The sequence below is a fragment of the Terrapene carolina genome, unplaced genomic scaffold, assembly GCF_002925995.2.
Source record: "Terrapene carolina triunguis isolate 2854851 unplaced genomic scaffold, T_m_triunguis-2.0 Scaffold35098, whole genome shotgun sequence".
NCBI classification, from domain to species: Eukaryota; Metazoa; Chordata; order Testudines; family Emydidae; genus Terrapene; species Terrapene triunguis.
The window spans coordinates 9,554,078-9,575,382 of NW_020699449.1; the positions used below are offsets into that span (position 1 = coordinate 9,554,078).

The 21,305-nt window shown below is 41.8% G+C and overlaps 1 protein-coding gene across 1 annotated transcript in view; it reads left to right on the top strand.

Moving 5' to 3' along the window:
* LOC112117239 (structural maintenance of chromosomes protein 2) overlaps positions 1-20,337 on the top strand; it is a 37,689-nt gene extending 17,352 nt beyond the window's left edge. Inside the window, exons 12-25 of the mRNA XM_026646527.1 lie at positions 170-287; positions 1,560-1,698; positions 2,235-2,354; positions 7,695-7,899; positions 9,757-9,892; positions 11,549-11,673; positions 12,454-12,647; positions 13,004-13,147; positions 13,462-13,656; positions 14,183-14,383; positions 15,164-15,280; positions 16,786-16,946; positions 17,917-18,064; positions 19,334-20,337. Of these exons, the coding sequence (XP_026502312.1) occupies positions 170-287; positions 1,560-1,698; positions 2,235-2,354; positions 7,695-7,899; positions 9,757-9,892; positions 11,549-11,673; positions 12,454-12,647; positions 13,004-13,147; positions 13,462-13,656; positions 14,183-14,383; positions 15,164-15,280; positions 16,786-16,946; positions 17,917-18,064; positions 19,334-19,522 (2,192 nt within the window). The 3' untranslated portion in view covers positions 19,523-20,337. The remainder of the gene's footprint in view (positions 1-169; positions 288-1,559; positions 1,699-2,234; positions 2,355-7,694; positions 7,900-9,756; positions 9,893-11,548; positions 11,674-12,453; positions 12,648-13,003; positions 13,148-13,461; positions 13,657-14,182; positions 14,384-15,163; positions 15,281-16,785; positions 16,947-17,916; positions 18,065-19,333) is intronic.
* Positions 20,338-21,305: the final 968 nt, after the last annotated feature.

Below are 21,305 nucleotides of genomic sequence, written 5' to 3' on the forward strand. Positions count from 1 at the left end.
GTGCGAATATTTTGCTTAAATTATAGCTGTAAGAATCTTGGAAGAAGGAAGGACTTCTCATTATGGCTTGGGCTACATGCTGTGTACCTGCTTCTAAACTGCTTCATATATAAATCTGCAAAGATTGTGACTAAAAAGTTCAGTGATATGTTTGTTTGGCTCTTTTTAGACAAAAAAGAAGAAACTCTTTTAGCAAAACGGAGAGAGCTGTCTCGTGATGTCAATCAGTTGAGAGAGTCATATGAAGCCTTAATGGCCAAGTTTCCCAGTCTACGGTTTGAATATAAGTAAGGCCTTAGAATTGTACTCTAATGTTCACTAAACATCCATTTTAAAAAAATGTCCTCTAGAAACTTTTATAAGATTGTGTGAACTCGGGAGGACGACAATTCAGGAAGTCATTATTTTGCTATTGGTATATCAATAGTTTGCTTCCCTTTCCATTACTGACTTTCTGTTACGGCATGATTAATCTGCCTGGGTATTTAGGACAATAATATATTGCCTGGCACTCACACAGCTCTTTTTACCCACGGATGTCCAAGCACTTTACAAAGGCGGTAAATATCATCATCTCCTTTTTACAGATGGGGAAATTGGGGTATGAAGAAGTAACATGACTTGCCCAAGGTCCATCCTGCCAGTGGCAGGGCTAGGTCTCCTGAGCCACAGTCCGGTGCACTATCCACTGGGACAAGTAAAAGTGAAAACAGCAGATGCATTTATTATATGCTTGCAAATGTTAGCCGCTAATTTCTGATGATCTAGCATCAAAACTGTGTTATCCTTTTCCCATAGAAATATTATAGCAGCTAATTACTGATCAGTTTTATATTGTCACTACTGAGAAATGCAGTTTTCTTTAAATGTCCATAGGCATTAGTATTTTCAGTTAGAGAAACATGCTATATCTTTTTGTCTAAAGTTTGCTGTGATCCATTGTTATATTGTCAAATTTTGTATGTGTGCCTCTTTAAATAGTGCCTTTGACAAGTTCATTCAAATCTAAAAGGCTAGTGATAACATGTAAATGATAAAAAATCAATAACTTCTTACATTCAAGAAAAATAATTTCATGAACGTCTTCATAATCTCCCCAAACCTCCTTCATGTAACTATGTAAAAAAACTACTTTAATGAAAGATTTATACCTCGTACCCAATGAATAGGCTTGCTTCATGTAACTTTAATTTAACGCCAAAATATGTCCGTTTATATGTCAATTAGAAATATTAGCAATGCTCCCAAATTTTGTTAGCTTATTAATAAAGTCAGTTCTGCATAACTATTTGTAGTGCCAAGTTTTATGAACAACTTGAGGCAATGTTGAAGGCAGGATTGTTCTATTTATTTCACAGCTGACCGTTTACTTGGAAAACCTTATTTGTTTGTTATGAAGTTTTAAAATAATTTAGCTGTCCGTGGCTTCAGAATATTATAGCTCTGCATATTATGGAATTTTTATATTAATATATGTGGGTTCGGAGTTTGTCATAAGCTGTTTTCATCCTAAAGAAACATAATTTGTATGCTATCATATCGTTTTAATTTATTTTAAGGGATCCAGAAAAAAATTGGAACCCAAACCATATAAAAGGGCTTGTTGCCTCTCTAATCACCGTGAAAGAGATCTCCACAGCAACAGCTCTAGAAGTGGTAGCTGGGGGAAAACTCTATAACATTGTGGTGGACACAGAGGTATGTTTCTTAACATATAACTTTTGAGTACATCCCTTTGGCTGTATTCAACCCTGTGATTTAGTCATGCAACTTCTGTGGACACTCCTGGGAGATGTGTAGTTAAAACTTTGTGCATTAAGGCCAAGATTTTCAAAAGCGATTAGTGACTTGGGGCCTCAACTTCAGACACTTTAAAAGAATGCAGGTTTTCTGGAAGTGCTGAGCACCTGCACTCTGAAAATCAGGTGCCTTTAAGGTATATCCAGTTGGTCCCCACTCCCAAATTTGAGGCCCCCTCAAATCCCTAGTCACCACTAAAAATCTTGGCCCCATACCAATAGGGTATCCTTAAGCAGATACCTTAGCAAGTAGTGAATTTACTTTTAGTGAGTATGAATTAATATAGGTCAATGGAGTCATGCCTCCTTAGGCCAAATGTTAAACTTTCCAGTATGTGTATCATTCCTGTAAGAATTTTTTTCAGTTGTCTTAGTTTTCACAATTTGACATGTGTTTTGATACCCTTATGTACATTTTTTTCCCCTAAATTTCAGGTTATTGGTAAAAAACTGCTAGAAAAAGGTGAACTGAAGCGTCGATACACCATAATTCCACTAAATAAAATTTCAGCACAGTGTATTAGGCAAGAAACTGTGATGGCGGCAAAACGCTTGGTATGTCTTTAGATATATTCTTTTGCTGTGTATATGTTTTTCTTTATTTTATTTTGTTTTGTTACTTAAAATTGAAATGCTTTGTTAGCTGTTACCATTCTGTAAAAGCACAATAGACAATACATGGGCTGAGTGGGAGTGGGGCAAAGAACTGAACTCACTGTTAGATAGAGGAAGGAGGAGCTGAGCACAACAATAAAGTTTTGTGTTGCCAGTCACAAAGAAGGGAGTGAGCTAAATAATGTCTGGGGGAGATGCATTGCTGTACTTATTTGATTGTGGTGCCTATTAGTACTCTGACTGGAGAAGGGGAGAGATTGAGTCAGAGTTTTTTACCTAGGGTATGTCTACACTACGAGGTTAATTCGATTTTACTTAAATCGAATATGTGGAATCGATATTGCAAAGTCGAACGTGTGTGTCCACACTAAGGACACACTAAGGACAGTAATTCGACTTTGTGAGTCCACACTAACGGGCGAGCGTCGATATTGGAAGCGGTGCACTGTGGGCAGCTATCCCACAGTTCCCGCAGTCCCCGCTGCCCATCGGAATTCTGGGTCGAGCCGCCAATGCCTTCTGGGTAAAAAAAATTTGTCGTCATCCGTCCGTCACTAACGCCCTCCCTCCCTCCATGAAAGCGCCGGCGGGAAATCAGTTCGCGCACTTTTCTGGTCAGTGACAGCGCGGACGCCACAGCACTGCGATCATGGATCACGCTGCGACCATCGCTGCACTTGTGGCCGTTCTCAACACCTCGCAGCTTATCATACACCTTTCCCTGAGGCAGATGAAGAGTAATCAGGCGAGGAGGCTACGACACCGCCGTGATGGCCTGAAGTCGGAGAGTAGCACAGAGCTGTCAGAAACCACGAGCCCCAGCGCCCAGGACATCACGGTGGCAATGGGGCATGTGGATATCGTGGAACGGCGATTCTGGGCCCGGGAAACAAGCACGGACTGGTGGGACCGTATAGTGCTTCAGGTCTGGGATGAATCCCAGTGGCTGCGAAACTTTCGCATGCGGAAGGGGACTTTCCTCGAACTTTGTGAATTGCTGTCCCCTGCCCTGAAGCGCCAGAATACCAGGATGAGAGCAGCCCTCACAGTTGAGAAGCGAGTGGCCATAGCCCTCTGGAAGCTTGCAACGCCGGACAGCTACCGGTCAGTCGCGAACCACTTTGGTGTGGGCAAATCTACCGTGGGGGTTGTTGTCATGCAAGTAGCCAAGGCGATCGTGAAGGTACTGCTCCCAAAGGTAGTGACCCTGGGAAACGCGCAGGTCATCATAGATGGCTTTGCCGCTATGGGATTCCCAAACTGCGGTGGGGCTATCGATGGGACTCACATCCCTATCCTGGGACCGGACCACCAGGCCAGCCAGTACATCAATAGAAAGGGCTACTTTTCAATGGTGCTGCAAGCACTGGTGGACCATCGGGGACGGTTTACAAACATCTACGTCGGATGGCCGGGCAAGGTTCATGACGCTCGCGTGTTCAGGAATTCTGGTCTGTTTAGACGGCTGCAGGAAGGTATTTACTTCCCAGACCACAAAATAACTCTTGGGGATGTGGAGATGCCTACAGTCATCCTCGGGGACCCAGCCTACCCGCTAATGCCCTGGCTCATGAAGCCCTATACTGGCGCCCTGGACACAGAAAAAGAACTGTTCAACTACCGTCTCAGCAAGTGCAGAATGGTGGTGGAGTGTGCTTTTGGCCGTCTCAAAGGGAGATGGAGAAGCTTACTCACTCGCTGTGATCTCAGTGAAACCAATATCCCCATCGTTATTGCAGCTTGCTGTGTGCTCCACAATCTGTGTGAGAGCAAGGGGGAGACCTTTATGGCGGGGTGGGAGCTAGAGGCAAATAGCCTGGCTGCTGATTACGTCCAGCCAGACAGCCGGGCCATTAGAAGATCCCAGCGGGACGCCCTGTGCATCCGGGAGGCTTTGAAAGCTAGGTTCCTGAGTGAGCAGGGCAACCAGTGACTTTTCAGTTTGTGGACAGAAAAGCTGAATCTGCCCCCGTTTCTTTACCCAGTTCATTTTGACTATCCTCTCCAGTTACATACCCCCTTCACCCCCTTCCCCTTCCCAAAAAATAAAATCATTTCGATTTTGTTAATGAACACCGTTGTCTGTATTGCTGTTTTCGCGGGAATATTTTAAACCGGGGACGCAGACTGTGGCGGGGGGCGGGTTCAGTGTTCGGATGCAAATGATGCCTCTAAACTCCCGGAATGACAGGCTCCGCACTGGTGGACTGGTTATTTCAATGGAGCCTGCCAGCACTCCTGGGGGGGACTGTGTGTATGTGTCGGCTATGTGACTTTCTGGCAGGGGGGGTAGGGTTACAGATCCCCTGCTGCGTGGATCTGTGAGCCAGGATAAGGACCGCTGCATAAGATCTGTAACTGCCCTCCCCAGAACATGAAAAACACCTCCCAGACTGACCAGGGTAACCAGTGACTGCACTGTGTATGTGTCCTGATGCTGGACCTGACACCGCCTCTGTACCCTGCTAAAGGTCACTGTCCTGTCCAATTACCAAGCCCCTTCCCCCCCCCCAGACAGACTCTCCCTCAAAAGAACCTGACTGAAACAGTAATGGAGAGAAACAAACATTTTATTGCAAACCAGACATGAAACGTGGGGTGTGAAACTTGGACGGGGGTTTGTGTGAGGTGGGTAGGAAAGGGCTTATGAAATTTTGGGGAATGTCAGCCTTCTAGTGCTAGAGCAGTCTGCAGGGGTTGACTGAAAGTTTTAACGGCCCTTGCCGCCCCTCCTTCTTTGGACTTTGGGTGAGGGGGGTGTGGGACTTGGTGGCGGGTGAGGGCGGTTACAGATAGACTGCAGCGGGGCTCTGTCCTCCTGCCTCCGGTCTTGCAGAACATCCACAAGGCGCCGGAGCGTGTCCGTTTGCTCCCTCATTAGTCCAAGCAGCTTTTCAGTAGCCTGTTGGTCCTCCTGACGCCACCTCTCCTCCCGTTCCATGACTGCTCGGTGCATTTGTGACAAGTTCTCCCTCCACTGTGTCTGCTGGGCTGCCTGGGCTCGGGAGCAGTCCATTAGTTCTGAGAACATGTCTTCACGCGTCTTCTTCTTCCTCCGCCTAATCTGCGCTAGCCTCTGGGAGTGTGCTGACAGGCTGGGTTGGGAGACAGTCGCAGATGTGTCTGTGTGAATTGTAAAAAGGGAGTGAATTCCTGAGACAGATAAATGAAATTGTATACAAAGAACCTAGTCTTTCTCTGTGAACAAGACCATGCACTGAACCTCTCACATGCGCACTCAGGACAAGGTCGAATTTTCGGCCGTCGCCTTCAGTGCCTGTGGACTTGCGGAGGTCTTGGAGTGTTCAGAGAACTGTGGCTGGAGACCTGAACTTCTGGAGCGGGCAATAATGGTAAGCCGCAGACTTGTGGCTGCTTAAAACTCCAGCAGTAGCACTGGCCTCCTTTCACATTGAAAGCAATGCCAGTCTCTGCTGCCAGCAATCAGGACAGCATGAACTCTGCCCCTGTCCCACCCCCTCGCGGCTGTCCCAGGGAAAGATCCCTGTATGCTGCCCCTCTCCCTCCACCGCGTGGCTGTCAAGCAGTCCCAATACTAACATTCCCCTCCCTAATTCAAAGCAGGGCGTCATGAGCGACATCACCCTCCTGAGGATCCCGGACACCCAGAGAGAACGCATGCTGCGGGAAAGCATGCAGAAACCAGGGCCGTATGCCGCCATGCTATGTCGTGCGATGATCCCGGAGTACTTGATTGTGGCGTGGAGGGGACATGTCTGCTACCACGGAGGGCCCACTAAGATCGCCCTACCCCGGAACCTGATCAACAGGCTTGAGCTCTACCTCCACGAGACCTACGAGGAGTTCTCCTACGAGGATTTCTCGTCGATCCCCGGCCACATTGACCGGATTTTCGCGTAGGTGCACTGGGACTTTGGAGTGGAGCGTCTTGGGCCTGGGAATCATGTAGTAACGGACATTGTGAAAATTTTTTAAAACACTTGGGACTAAATTGAGAAGAGCCTAAGACAGAGAAATCATGAAAACCCATTTGTTACCTTTGTAAATATTCCTGTTTTGTACCTGATTATTTTTTTACTAGTTTACAGAACTTTTATAAATGTACATTGTTAATAGTATAAATATTACCGTTCTGTTTTAAATAAATGTTTACATGTTTACAGCACTTACTGCTTGATCCTTCCCCTGATTCTGTGTCCGGGGTAAGGGATGGGGACGGTTGGTACGGGATCTCGGTAAGGGTGATGAAGAGCTCCTGGCTGTCGGGGAAATCAGCGGTGCCAGCGCTGTCGACTGCCTCGTCCTCCTCATCTCCTTCTTCATCTTCCCCGTCCGCTGTCATGTCCGACGAGGAACCGGCTGCGGACATGATCCCATCCTCGGAGTCCACGGTCAGGGGTGGGGTAGTGGTGGCGGCCGCTCCCAGGATGGAATGCAGTGCCTCGTAGAAACGGGATGTGTGGGGCTGGGATCCGGATCGTCCGTTAGCCTCTTTGGTTTTTTGGTAGCCTTGTCTCAGCTCCTTGATTTTCACGCGGCACTGCGTTGCATCCCGGCTGTAGCCTCTCTCTGCCATGGCTTTGGAGATCTTCTCGTAGATCTTAGCATTCCTTCTTTTGGAGCGCAGCTCTGAAAGCACGGACTCATCGCCCCACACTGCGATGAGATCCAAGACTTCCCGATCAGTCCATGCTGGGGCCCTCTTTCTATTAGATTGCACGGCCATCTCTGCTGGAGAGCTCTGCATAGTTGCCACTGCTGCTGAGCTCCCCTCGATGTCCAAAGAGGAACTGAGATTCAAACTGCCCAGACAGGAAAATGAAAATGAATTCAAATTTTCCCGGGGGTGTGGCTGGTCAGAGCATCCGAGCTCTGACTGCTGTCCAGAGCGTCAACAGAGTGGTGCACTGTGGGATAGCTCCCGGAGCTATTACCGTCGATTTCCATCCACACCTAGCCTAATTCGATATGGCCATGTCGAATTTAGCGCTACTCCTCTCGTTGGGGAGGATTACAGAAATCGATTTAAAGAGAGCTTTATGTCGAACTAAATGGCTTCCTGGTGTGGACGGGTGCAGGGTTAATTCGATATAACGGCGCTAAAGTCGACATAAAAGCCTAGTGTAGACCAGGCCCTACAGTCAAGTAGTTCAAAGGCACTTGCTGCTGATGTATTAGGACATGGTATTGAGGAATTCTAATATGTTACAAAACCTTATAAGGGGAGCAAGAAACTGGATTTAAAAACTCTTTATCTAATTCTTGTGGAACACTAATACCATTTCCTTTTACTGTTAGGTTGGTGCTGATAATGTGCATTTGGCCCTCTCTCTGGTTGGATATGAATCTGAACTGCAGAAGGCAATGGAATATGTCTTTGGAACAACACTGGTTTGTGATAACATGAATAATGCCAAGAAAGTAACTTTTGACAAAAACATAATGAAAAGAACGGTCACTCTTGGAGGAGATACCTTTGATCCTCAGGGGACTCTGAGTGGAGGTAATCATTATTTTGGTTTCCTACCATATCCTCTCCGCTGACCAGTGTACTGCTTTAAATGTTTTAACAAATGCCAACAGTAAAATTGTATTTAGAACCTTACACTGGATAACTCTGAAATCTATTTGACTGAAGATGTATTCTACTTAAAGTCAAATCCCAGTTAGTCCCTTGATTTAAGAAAAATGGCCATTCAAAGAATTCTGCAAGACATAAATGAAAATACTGGAACAAAAATATCTGCCTTATTTAAATTGTTTTAATTAAAAGTTATGACTGTATAGTGTTCCCTGTGCACGTGAAATGTATTGGATAATCCGTTTACAAATGTAATAGACAAATATCTCCAATCCAGGAAAAATAAGCCAGCTTTTGTTTGGTACCAAATAACATATGTCATAAGCTTTAACCAGGAAGGGGAGCCCATTTAACAGGGAAAAATATCTTCAATTAAGTATTTCAGTTAAACCCAAAAACGTATTTATTACATAATTAAATAATCCAGTAAGACAGGTACAGTAACTCCTCACTTAATGTCATCCCGGTTAACACTGTTTCGTTGTTACGTCGCTGATCAATTAGAGAACATGCTCATTTAAAGTTGTGCAATGCTCCCTTACAATGTTGTTTGGCAGCCGGCTGCTTTGTCCACTGCTTGCAGGAAGAGCAGCCCATTGTAGCCCCATTGGGGGCTTGGAACCAGGGTAGGCCAGCAGCCCCCCTATCAGCTCCCCTAAGTTCCCTGTGCAGCAGCCGCTCAGCAGGCTATCAATTGCTGGGCAGTTCAGGTATCCCTCCTCCCAGTGCCATGTGCTGCTCCTGCCCTCTGCCTTGGAGCTGCTCCCGGGAGCCTCCTGCTTCCTGTGCAGAGGGGGGGAAGAGGAGTACTGATGTCAGGGTGTCCCCCTCCCCCTGCTCCTGTACCCCATCTCCAGAGAGCAGGAAGGTACACATTGGCTCAGGACCGAGGGAACTTGCCGGCAGCAGCTGCTATCTCAACTTGTCGATCTACTTAAAAAGGCAGTGTACTTAGAGTGGGATCAGCGTACTTAAAGGGGCAATGCGTCTCTCTCTCTCACACACATGCATTTTTCCCTCCCCCTCCTTTCTCCCAGCACTTTGGAAAGTGGAGGGAGTGGTGCGCTCCAGTGGGATAGCGTGGGTTCCGTTTCTGCAGGGAATGTTTGCAGCCCCTGCCATGTGTCTATTGTGTCTCTTTCCTCCATTAGTGCTGCCTTGTAGTGTGTGAGGCTACATTAACAACAATGTGTTAACCCTTGAGGGCTCAGCCGATTGCTAGTTCATCATTTAGCAGCAAGACATTCCCTGGGAAATATCCCACCCTCTGACTCCACTACCTCAACCAAGCTTCACAATCATCATTGCTGTGTACAGTATTAAATTGTTAGACCGTGAGTGTGTGTAGTTTTATATATAGTAGCATTTTTCAGGAACATAACTACAATGTTAAGTGAAGAGTTACTGGACTTCAAAAGCCTGCAAGTTCAGCCAAACGTACCCTACTTGGCCCAACTCGTTAAGCAATAGCATAAAAACTTGGATTGAGCTCCATTGAGAGCTTCCAGTCCAGTAATACTAGATTCTAGTAATACTTCTATTCCAGAAAATCTAGGGAAAATAGTTGTAGATAAACATGCCTTAGTTCCAGAGGTGAGAAAATAGTCTCTGACTGTGTTTGAGAACTATTATATGTTCAATCTTTGCTTTATAAGCGACTCTAGTTTTGTTCTGTCATGTCTGCCGTGTGAGTAGCCCAATTTTTAAACACATCTTTTAGTTTAAGTAAGTAATGGTAGGCAATCAATCATCTCAGCTTTCTGTTTTTTCACTAATCAGGCGCACGCTCACAGTCTACACCTGTTTTGTCCAAGCTTCTGGAAATGAAAGATATTCAAGAAAAATTAAAAACAAAGGAGTCTGAGCTAGACACAGTAGAAAAGGAGCTGGCAAGCTTAAAGAACACTGCTGAAAAGTAAGGGTTAAAATATACAAGCTTCTATAAATTCTTTTTCTCTTTTATTTATATTTATATAATACTGTAGGAGCACAGAGGGTCAGATCAGGTTTTGTATGAAAGCCAGAATAGTGTGACCACTTCACTACACAATTTCATGGGGAGGCAAGGAGATTTCTGGACAACATCTGCAGGAAAATAGTAGCAAGAAAAGCTTATATTGTTGCTATGCTTGGGAAAATAGTATTTTAGTACACACTGGTGCTTTCCTGAAACCTGTATTCAGTTTTCTGCTTTTCCTATTCACTGAAGTGCCAAATGATTTTCCTTGGGTCCTATTCTGTAACTCCTATCCAGAATTTCAGCTTCTAGAGAATAAAATCAGAGTAGGTGCGAGTTATAAAAACACTGAAATTGCAACAGTATCCCCCAAAATATTTGCTATTTGGGAATTTAAATTCGATCTTCTTACTTAGAAAATATTTCTGTGTGAATTTCAATTAAAAATAATTGTGGAATCTTCCTTTTTATTTAAAGGTCTTCTATGAAATATACTTAAGCAAATAAGAGTCCTTAAAAATAAAGTACACTATGTACATGTTGTACTTTATTTTTCAAACCCTGTTTCAATCATTTTAATGATTTTTTCCAAAAACATAAATAAACGGAGCAAACCAGATTCAAACTTAGTTTTTAACATTTCTGTGTCACTTTCATCTAGAATCTGATATTGTACAGTTAAAAAGATTTAGTTGTGAGTTAGACATCTTATAAATAAATAGGGCAGTTGCTGCACGTCCACTAAGAGGAATCAGTTTAATTAAGCCACTGATGATCAGCCCTAGTAAGGTTTATGTACTTATTAAATTGTTTGAACAGACGTTTTCCATGTATCTGAAAATCCTAGTTATCCACAGCCATAGTGTGTCCCCAATGTAGCTTTTGGATAATCAGACATTCATATAAATGAACATGCAATTTTAAGGTGCAATTTCACAGTTTCATGCCAGTCCCCAAAGCTAGAGGAGAGAAAAGAAGGAGCGGGGAAGTTGCTGCAGAAGACAGGAGCCTCCTGGGAAGTGCTCAAGCACCACCAGGCACTCTCAGCCCCTAGCTTGAAAACCACCAGTACAAATAGCAAGGGCTAAGACTGGCTCCCTCCCCTACGGCTCTCAGTGCCAGGAAGCACTCAGCAGCACCAAGGAGACTCCTGTCCTCTGCAGCTACTTCTTTCCCTCCTTTCCTTCCCCGTGTCTTCCATCCTCAGGAACTGGCATCACTGCAGTATGAAAATATCAAACTCCAGTTTAAAATAGCACTTGCATTTATCCAAGTGTCCAGGTATCCAAATGTTTTGGATGTCCCAGGCCATTCAGATAAATGGAATTCTACTGTAAACTTCATTATTGATGAGACTATACAGGATTTATCATTGCAGATGTGTAAATGTTTGTCATATTATCCTAAAGGATATGGCATGAGGTTTGAAGGTAGGAACTCCCAATTCACGGCTGATAGCCTCAATTTTCCTCATTGTAAAATGGAAATATAAATACTTGTCTATTTATCTCATGTATAGCTTGAAAATTTAAAGCTCTGTGTACCCTACATAAGTGATATGCCTGTAATTTATCATGCGAATACATCTGATTATGTCTACTATAATCTGCTAAGATATCGCCAACTGAAGCAGCAGTGGGAGATGAAATCAGAAGAAGCAGAGCTATTGCAAACCAAACTTCAGCAAAGTGCCTATCACAAACAGCAAGAGGAGCTGGATACCCTTAAGAAAACCATTGGTGAGATAGCAAGTTGCTGAAAATGTGAAGGACATTATTTGGCTATTCATAGTGGAATCCTTTTATTTGCTTTTGAGATTTGTATAAAGCTAATAGCTTTTAGATTCCATTAAAAACCTGAAACTTGTTTTTTAGGGATTTTTGTTTAACAAATACAAAAGATGTTACAAATTAAAATAACAATAGATCGACTAAAATGAGGATACAGTTATGGTTGCTGATTTTCTTGTATTTAGGATTTGCACTATACATACTTTGAATCCTGAGAAATTATTTGAAAAATATTAGTTTTCATACAGATAAAGGAGATCTGGAAAGAAGGAATAGCAAAAGCATACAGGTTCAAGAGGAAGAAATAGGCAGATGTGTAGTGGGAGTGTCTCAAACAGTGTCATGAGTGAAGGAACTGATAGGATACCACAGATTGGTAGACTACCATTCAGTGAATTAATTTGTTCATCCTGTGGTATGTAAAGTGTATATTTATCTGGCATATAAAGGGAGAGCTTATTTAACTTAATGAACAAATTTCAATCTTGCTGTACCCTCCCATATATTTTATTTGTGATGTTAGTATTTGGGCAACATTTATACTGACCCGTGGACAAGGGAACACTGAAATTGCTGCTCTCATAAGTTAGTAAAAATTCTTATTACCCTTTTTTTTTGTACTAAGCCTTTGTTAAAATTGATTTGACATCTGAGTTATAAGTATATGTGTAGAAGTTTAGTCAGGGGCTGGAAGAACTCCCAGGATCAATACTATATTTTTGGATTCAGAGGAAAGTGAAGAGACACTAAAGAAAACCAAGGAAATCCAAAAAAAGGCAGAAGAAAAATATAAAGTGCTGGAGAACAAAATGAAAAATGCGGAAGTGGAGCGTGAGAGAGAATTGAAAGATGCCCAGCAGAAGCTAGATGGTGCCAAAAAAAAGGCAGATGCTTCCAGCAAAAAAATGAAAGAAAAGCAGCAGGTAAATCTTTCACTGTTGGTAGCAAGTTTAACAATCCTGAAACATGGCCACAATGGAGCAGAAGTGTGTGCAGAGATTTATGATTCTCTTCAACCTTATCAGTTTCAGTGCATGGATATTATTTTATAGTCATTGACGTACATAGAAATTGGTGATGCATGATTTGTTCTAGAATCATAAGTATGCTCCATTCTCCCTTTGTGAGGCTGTCTGATTATAATGATATTATAGTTGTGGTTGTGGAGCCATTGACTTTCGACCTTTCTTCTGCAGTCTTTACTCAGAAGCAAGCGGAATATTAAATCTTTCTATTCAAGTATAGTCCTTAATACATGTTCAACATGTCATCTATTTAGGAAGTTGAAGCATTAGTTCTGGAATTAGAAGAGCTAAAGCGAGAACAGGCCTCCTATAAACAACAGATTGAGGCTGTGAATGAAGCTATCAAATCCTACCAGGATCAGATTGATGCTATGGCATCTGAGGTGTCCAAGACAAAGGTAGGTCTGGCAAAACTGGAGGTACTTTCAATACCAAAGACAACTTTGGTCTGATATTTTTCCATCTGTGTGTAACTGTGAATGGAAACTATTAAACCTTATACTATAGATTATTTATTCAATTTGATATGGATTTTTCTCCCACCACACAGGAGGTACATAGCCTACAGGACCTTTCTGCAGACTTTTTATCCTTTGAATTTCACCCTCAAAGAATTTCTATATTTTCCCGCTAGTCATTTTCCTTTATTCATAATAAAGGTATAATATAAATTGGTTAAAAAAGAGAAATGCTTGTCTCCGTTGTTTTTCAGGCATCTGTAAAGAAAGCCCAGGAGGAGCTGGCTAAGCAAAAGGAAATAATCACGGCCCAGGATAAAGAAATTAAAGCCAAATCTGCAGAGGCTGTAAAATATAGAGAACAAAATAATGAATCGCAGCTTAAGGTTAAAGAGCTAGAACATAACATCAACAAACACAAGCGAGAAACTACTGATGCTGCTGCCAAGGTATCCCAGAACTCTAGCCTTCTTTGCCTCTGTAACCAGAGGTGGTTATTTCAGTCACCATGGGTAATGGAAATAGTCTCCTTTATCTAATAAGCATTGGTATAATGGTACATCCTGAACTCTGAGAAACATCTCAGAAAAATCACAAGTGTTTATCCATACATTGTCCCATAGGCAAACAGAGCATGTCCGTATGGGAGACAACCAGTGAAGCAGATGCATTCATATCTATTGGACAAACCAAGTACCCATTAAAGAAGGTTGACTTGGAGACACAGTGGCAGAACATTGTGTTGCCATTTGGGAAATCTAAGTTCAAGTCACAAGGTCAAACTCATTCAAAAACTTTCCCCATGTTTTGACCTTCCTGACTTTTTTCTTCAGTACTTGATATAAGTCAGTGTTCTTTTGATGCTCAGCAAAGCAGCATTTTGTATACTGAGATTTAATGTTGTATAACAACTTAGGATGCTGATATTTTTCATGTAAATGCTCTCAACATGTGTGCTTTTGTGCATGTTTCCAGGTGGCTAAACTGCTGAAAGACTATGAGTGGATAGCTTCAGAGAAACAACTTTTTGGCCAGCCTAACACAGCGTATGATTTTAAAACTAACAATCCTAAAGAAGCAGGTCAGAGGCTGCAGAAACTACAGGAAAAAAAAGAGAAGTTGGGAAGGAATGTCAATATGAGAGCTATGAACATGCTTTCAGAGGCAGAAGAAAGGGTAAAAATTTCTTGCTTTAACCTCAAGAGTCTGGACAATTTGTGGCATATCTCTTTGTTTAGGGGCAGTGTAATTTCTATCACCTGCACAGTACTACTCAGTGTCCCAAAGAAGTAAAGTGATCTGCTTAAGCTTTACACGTTGTCTAATTCAGAAGTCAATAGCATGACCCATTTTATTTATTCTTGGATGCTAATACATTTTTAACCGACTGGGCATCAGCAATTGATATTGGGGAAAATCCTGACTTCCCGTGACAAAAGATTAGTTTCCTTCTAAAAAGTTCAATTCTGAGTATATCAGTCCAGCATTACTATGTCTACTGCAATGCTTGATTGAGTATTAAATCAAAATGAAAACCTCGCCAAAAATGTGGGTTGTAGCCCATGGTGTTTCAGGACGAATTGGCCAGTTGACATTTTAGTATCACTGTAGTTGGCTAGGATTGGTGCATTTTTCGCGGTTAGGAGAAATTATCCTTTTGTACCAATTAATAGGTAAAAATTACAATGAACCACTATTAACATGAGGGAGAGAAGTGTCCTCAGGATTTAGTTTTAACCTTTGTTAATTATTGTAGCAAATTTCTAGAATATATTTTAGAATAAAGTACTGAAAGCCTTGATTCTGCAAGCAGTTATATACATATTCTTAAGTTTACTCTTGTAAGTAGGCCTATTCACATGCTTAAAGTTAAGCATCTGAGTATTTACAGGATTAGAGCCAAACATGTCAAGTACAAAGTTAATTGAGACCAATTTTCTCTTCTAATTGAACCAGTATAATGACTTAATGAAGAGAAAAAGAATTGTAGAGAATGACAAGTCTAAAATACTTGCAACTATCGAGGAGCTTGACCAAAAGAAAAATGAAGCTTTGAACATTGCCTGGCAAAAGGTATGTTATTTCAGATTTAGCTTTCACATTTTAGAGTGTTGTTTTCTAAACATGGAGGATCAACTTTATTCCTTTTTTTTTTTTTTTTTTTTTAAGGACTGTCAAGCGATTAAAAAAATTAATTGTGACTAATCGCACTGTTAATAATAATACCATTTATTTAAATATTTTTGGATGTTCTCTACATTTTCAAATATATTGATTTCAATTACACGCAGAATACGAAGTGTACAGTGCTCACTTTATATTTATTTTTGAATGCAAGTATTTGCACTGTAAAAAACAAAAGAAATAGTATTTTTCAATTCACCTAATACAAGTATCAGAGGGGTAGCCATGTTCGTCTGTATCCACAAAAACAACGAGGAGTCCGCTGGCACCTTAAAGACTAACAGATTTATTTGGGCATAAGCTTTTGTGGGTAAAAAAGAAATTTTATGATACTTGTTAAATAACTTCTTGGGTTTTGACATGTCTAATTTTATGATTGGATGTACTTAAGAGTATCTAAAATATATCTAAATTTCAGACACTAATTTACAAATGTAAACTATTGCTGCATATATTTAAGGTATCACCAACAAAAGACAAAACAGTGGTACTTCTTGACATCTATTAGAAATTACATAATTTTTTTTTTTAATATAGTGCCATAGGTGTGCAGTAGTACACAGTAACTTTGCCTGGGAAATAAAGGCACAGTCCCAACCCTGAGCATTTCAATACAGGCTATGATTTTGAAGACTACATCAAATATTTTCCCATTACTGTTTAACAAAGGGAGTTAAGTAGGGGGGCTGCATATGTGTGTGTCCAAAGAGGAGTTTGCTATTTTTAATAGCACCTTTCATCCAGATGAAATCCCAAAGCATTTTATCACCTGACATACCAACTACTGAAATGCAACCAAATGTGTTTAACTTCCTCATTGGAATCATTAAAGAAAACGGTACCCAAACTTTTCAGGGTTATGTCCCCCTTATTCCTATCTGCCTTTCCCTCTATTCTCTCCCCCTTCCCCCCCCCCCCCGGGCCGGGGGGGGGGCCCCGGCTTCGGGGGGGGACTGGATGCAGACAGGAGTAAGGGGGCTGAGGCTGGGCTCAGCTGGGGGCAGGGGCCGAAGTTGGGCCAGGACCAGGAGCAGAGCTGGGTGGCGCTCCCTCCATGCCCCCCCGTGGGGGCTGGCCCGGGTCCCAGCTGCAACCCCCCAAAACAGTGCTTCGTGCCCCCTGGGGTGCGCCCCACAGTTTGGGGACCTCTGATCTAGACCATGTTTTTGTCTTGAATTATGGAACAAAGACAGGATTCTGTACAGTCTGTCTTCTCACCATCTAGCACATGCTAATCTTCCGTTGGACATCCAATTCCATCGGGTTAAAAGAAACTGACTCCAGGAGGCAGAAATGAAGTGTTTGTTTATAATGCTCTTTGTTAGTTTAAGTATACAGCAATTGTTCATGATTCAAAGGCCTTTAGAAAATATTTGTGGTGGTCTGATTTGTAGGTGAACAAAGACTTCGGTTCAATTTTCTCTACTCTTCTACCTGGGGCCAATGCAATGCTGGCAGCCCCTGAGGGGCAAACTGCCTTAGATGGTTTGGAATTCAAGGTTGCCTTAGGAAATACCTGGAAGGAAAATTTAACAGAACTTAGTGGAGGTCAAAGGTTGGTGTGATGCTTTTGTTTTCCTTTTCCTTTGTTGTCCTCTTTTTTTCCCCCAGAGGTAGATTGTTTTGCTTTCCTTAAATAAAATACACATGTATTTATCAATTCACATTTTAACATCCAGAGCATATAACATAAAGTGCTGAGCTAACTTTTATGTATCTACATAATGGAGACATTCAAGAACAAAGAGAAATTTAAATCATAGATGAGTACACTGCTTTTCACAGCTATTAAGATAAACTGTGCTTCTGCAGAGAAATGGCATAAGTGAAATTAATTACAGGAGAGTTGCAATAACTCTAAAAATAATGGATCGTATTGAGGAATGTGTAGTACTATTCCCATGTTTGATTTGTAGTCTCTGGCTCCTAGATACAATGTGTTCCTCCTCTGGTTCAAAAGAAGTGCCACCATGGCACTGAAAGCTCTCTACCCCTCTAGCATATTAAAGAGGGCGAGTAAGTTACTGTGAAGAGAATACCATTCTCTCTGCCAGAAGCTATGCAGTGTCTTTTAAAGGTGGATCTGGAAAGTGGAGGACTAGAAGACAGTTGTTGGGAGCATGGTGAAGGAAGCAGAGGACTCTCTTGAGGGGAAGGGAGAGAATCATCCAGAATAGCTACTGGCTAACATAGCAACAATGTAGACCAATGAGAATGTAGCAAAACTCACAATTGGAAATGGGTAAAACAACAGCATGAACTTCAAAGTAACAATCCAACCAGTCAGACTTTGAAAGGTTATTTTATATCTTTCATTAAGTTTTGGGCAGAAATCTGAGTTTCAGTATACCAAACCATGGTATTAGCTATCTGTCCTACTGCTCCAGAGCTTCTAGTATCTGTCTACACTCACAGAATGTCCTTGCTGCAGCACAACTGTGCTTTGGTGGAGCAGCCAAAGGGGGGAGAGAATATTTTTTCCCCTGTAGCTTATAAAGAATTAACTGTCTTTGGTCTGTTTTTAGATCTTTGGTGGCTTTGTCCCTGATCTTAGCCATGCTTCTCTTCAAACCTGCTCCAATTTACATCTTAGATGAAGTGGATGCAGCCCTTGATCTTTCTCACACACAGAACATTGGACAGATGCTTCGCACTCACTTCAGACATTCCCAGGTATGATCTTGCAAATACCTATATGTGGTGGTCTGTTTGTGTAGTTCATTACTCTCCGAGAGTGTGAGCATATACAACTGGGGAAGCGTAAGTGCTTAGATATTCTGTATTCATGAGGCCTAAAACACGGAGGTCGCAGTGATTATTCTGCAAACTGTGAAACATTTTTATGGAGTCCTGTTCTAGTCGTCCTCTCACCTTCTAGTGTAAAACTCATTACTTTCCTCATGTTGTTTTTCTTGGTAACCAATTGCTGTAACCAACAGAGCGGTACATAGTAGCAAATGGGAAGAGCTCTGTCCGTGAATTAATCCATCTATTAAGATAAGCTCCACACTTTTTTTAAGAGGTTTGAGGACTCCCGCCTTAAAAGTATAACTTCTGTTCTTCTATTTTGGGCCCTTATGAAGTGTGCCAGGAATCAGTGGAGAGAATGTTCATATCACTCCAACTTGGGCAGGAAAATGTATAGGGCTGGAGGAGTTTGTTCTTCAGGTGATCCTGTGTGTTCATGTGGTAGAACTGAAGGGTCCTTTATAGGCAAATCACACACAATCTGAAACAGAATCAGTATGGGTTTGACATACCTCACCCCAACTTCCCAGTCTGGTCTCTGTCTTCCTCCTGTTATTGAGACTAGATTCTCACCTGCACAAATTTGAGAGCTCTGAACATGCTACTTGTACTATCTGTATCCGTGAAGTGTTCTTTGCCTAGGGCTAAGCAAAGTGCTTCTGTGAAACAAATGGACTAGACCCACCCATGCAAAGTGGGAAGGACTGAAGAAGAGAGAACTATCTTCTGGCTGTCACAAGGGAGAGTAAAGTGCCCTTCCCAACTATGAGGGAGGAGGCTCACCTCATATCTGTCAGTGACAGGTTGTTTGATCTGAAATGAAGGGGCCTTGTTCAGCATCAGGGACTTAATTTGGGACGGCCTAATACATGGGGCTTACCTTATTTTTTTGCCCAACCAAAAGATCCCAACCCTAGAACTGGGCTTATATCTTGTCTCTGTGGTTTGGGCAGGGGAGGTTTCTATTTTGCTATGGTTTCAGGTGACCTATTCAGAACGTTCCTGGAGAACTAGTGCCCAGGACAATAGCCAATTAGGATAAATGGAGCAGTGTATCTAAACTGTTGCTTTTAGACTATTTCCATACCTATAGGACTTTATGAAGGCTTTATCAATCTTAATTTTAAAATCTCTATTGTCCTTTTACGTTCAGATTATGGTTTTCATGCTGTGGAAACATTTTTCTTTCTTTAGTTCATTGTGGTATCCTTGAAGGATGGGATGTTCAACAATGCAAATGTCCTCTATAAGACCAAGTTTGTAGATGGTGTATCCACCGTGGCAAGATATACTCAGGCACAGAATGGAAGTAATGTATCTGCACAGCAAAAAGCTGACAAGGCAAAACAGAAGAATAGACCCAGACCCTATGTGGATGCTTGAAGAGCAAACTTCCACCTGCAGCACTTTCTGTTGGAATGTCCTGTGTTTCTTGTCTTTACGTTGAAGAGACTGGAAATGCCATTATAAAAACACATTACTAAATGGCCAACTTAAAAAAACAACAAAACCCTGAAGTGAGCATGAGGGAGTCAGTGAATACTCTGGCCAGTTTTATTCTATATATTCTCTAATTGTAATTCATGTTTAAAATTCTCATTATACTTGGTTTTCTAAAGAGAAATCTGGACTAAATAGCCACTCACTTTTGTCTTTCCGCTTGTTCATTTCTAGACACGTCCTCTGTTTTATCCTACGTACCTTCCTTTTTTGTTTTCATACCTGAATTTCTAACTCTGTCCTCTCCACTCAGGCAAAGCATTGCCATTGTATTGGCTGAAGCCAGGCCGACCATGAACAATTGCTACTTCTATTATGTGTCCCACTCACAATTCAATGTTTTCCTCCATTTTTAAAATCTGCTTTTTTCTTTCTATCATGATTCCTTAAAAACGAGAAACGGGTTCTTGTATTCTGACATCATGTAAATGTGTGTGAAATTTCAGTAAGGTAGGGGAATAGGGACTACTTAATTGAGTTCTTAAATCTTGTATCAAAAAGCAATTGAAAATACTTATGGGAGAAGCTTGATTGCTAAAGAATACAACATAAAAATGAAATGCTAATGTTTATACTGCTGACTTTTTTCAAAAAGCAAAACAGGAAAGGAACTTCTTATCCTTCTAAACTATAACTTTGGTACAGTTGCTAAAATTGCCATGTTAATATTTTAATTTGTTTGTCTTGTCAATAAATGATTTTAGCTCAAACATGAAGCCTAACTTCACTTTTGGTTTCTTTTCTCACCTTGTAGGTAACCACTTAGCAGAGTGGCATGTGACTATGCTTGGGCAAGTTTGAAATACATTACTCCGACTAGTCTTGGGGTTAGTTATGTAGTTCATAACATCAGTGTCTAACTAGTTGAATTAAACAAGAACAAAGGGAAAGATACTCTGCAGGAATTGTTTGATTCTGGGTCAAACATTTAAGGTATCTTGCTGACTGCCATCTGAAGAATTCTGAGGAAAAACTACTGCTCAAAAGAGGGGTTCCCTCGGTCAAAACTTACCTGGAGCTTTGCCAGGGAGGCATAAGACCTACTGGTTTTCTTCTAAGTCCCTTAAAGTTGTTTCTGGAGCTTTCAGCTGTGTGTGTAGATGCTGGATCTGGAAAGGATATCAGTAGATTTGTTCCACTGCAGTGGACACATTCTCTTGTTATATCAAAAACAGAACAGCGAAAAACCAGATGCTCCATTGTATCAATCCCTGCGGTGATTCCTTTTAACTGGATATGCTGTCAATATGCAGTGCATCTTCAGCAGGGCAGGACCAAGTTTTGAACTGTTTTTTTTTTTTTTTTTTCATTTGCTCTTCCTGAAATCCCAGTCCACCTCTTGTTGGGCACTAATCTGGTTTGCCAATAGTTCCATTTTACTGATCACTGTTTTATTTAGTCAGTGCAGTTTTAGAAATACATTGGTTTTCCCCACCCGAGCTACAATCGAAGTCTGCCTATGAGTTGCTTCCTTGTCATAGCAGCTTTCTAGGCTCATAACAATGTGTCCTAGTTGACTGTCTGGAGCACCTGTGGCCAAAGGGTACTTCCAATGGTAATTTAGCTCTGCTTCTATCAAGTTACTAATGGAGCTTAGTCATCTGGTATTATGATCTGACCATGAGCTGCTCCTCAGAAATAAAATGAGTAGCTCCCAGTTACATGC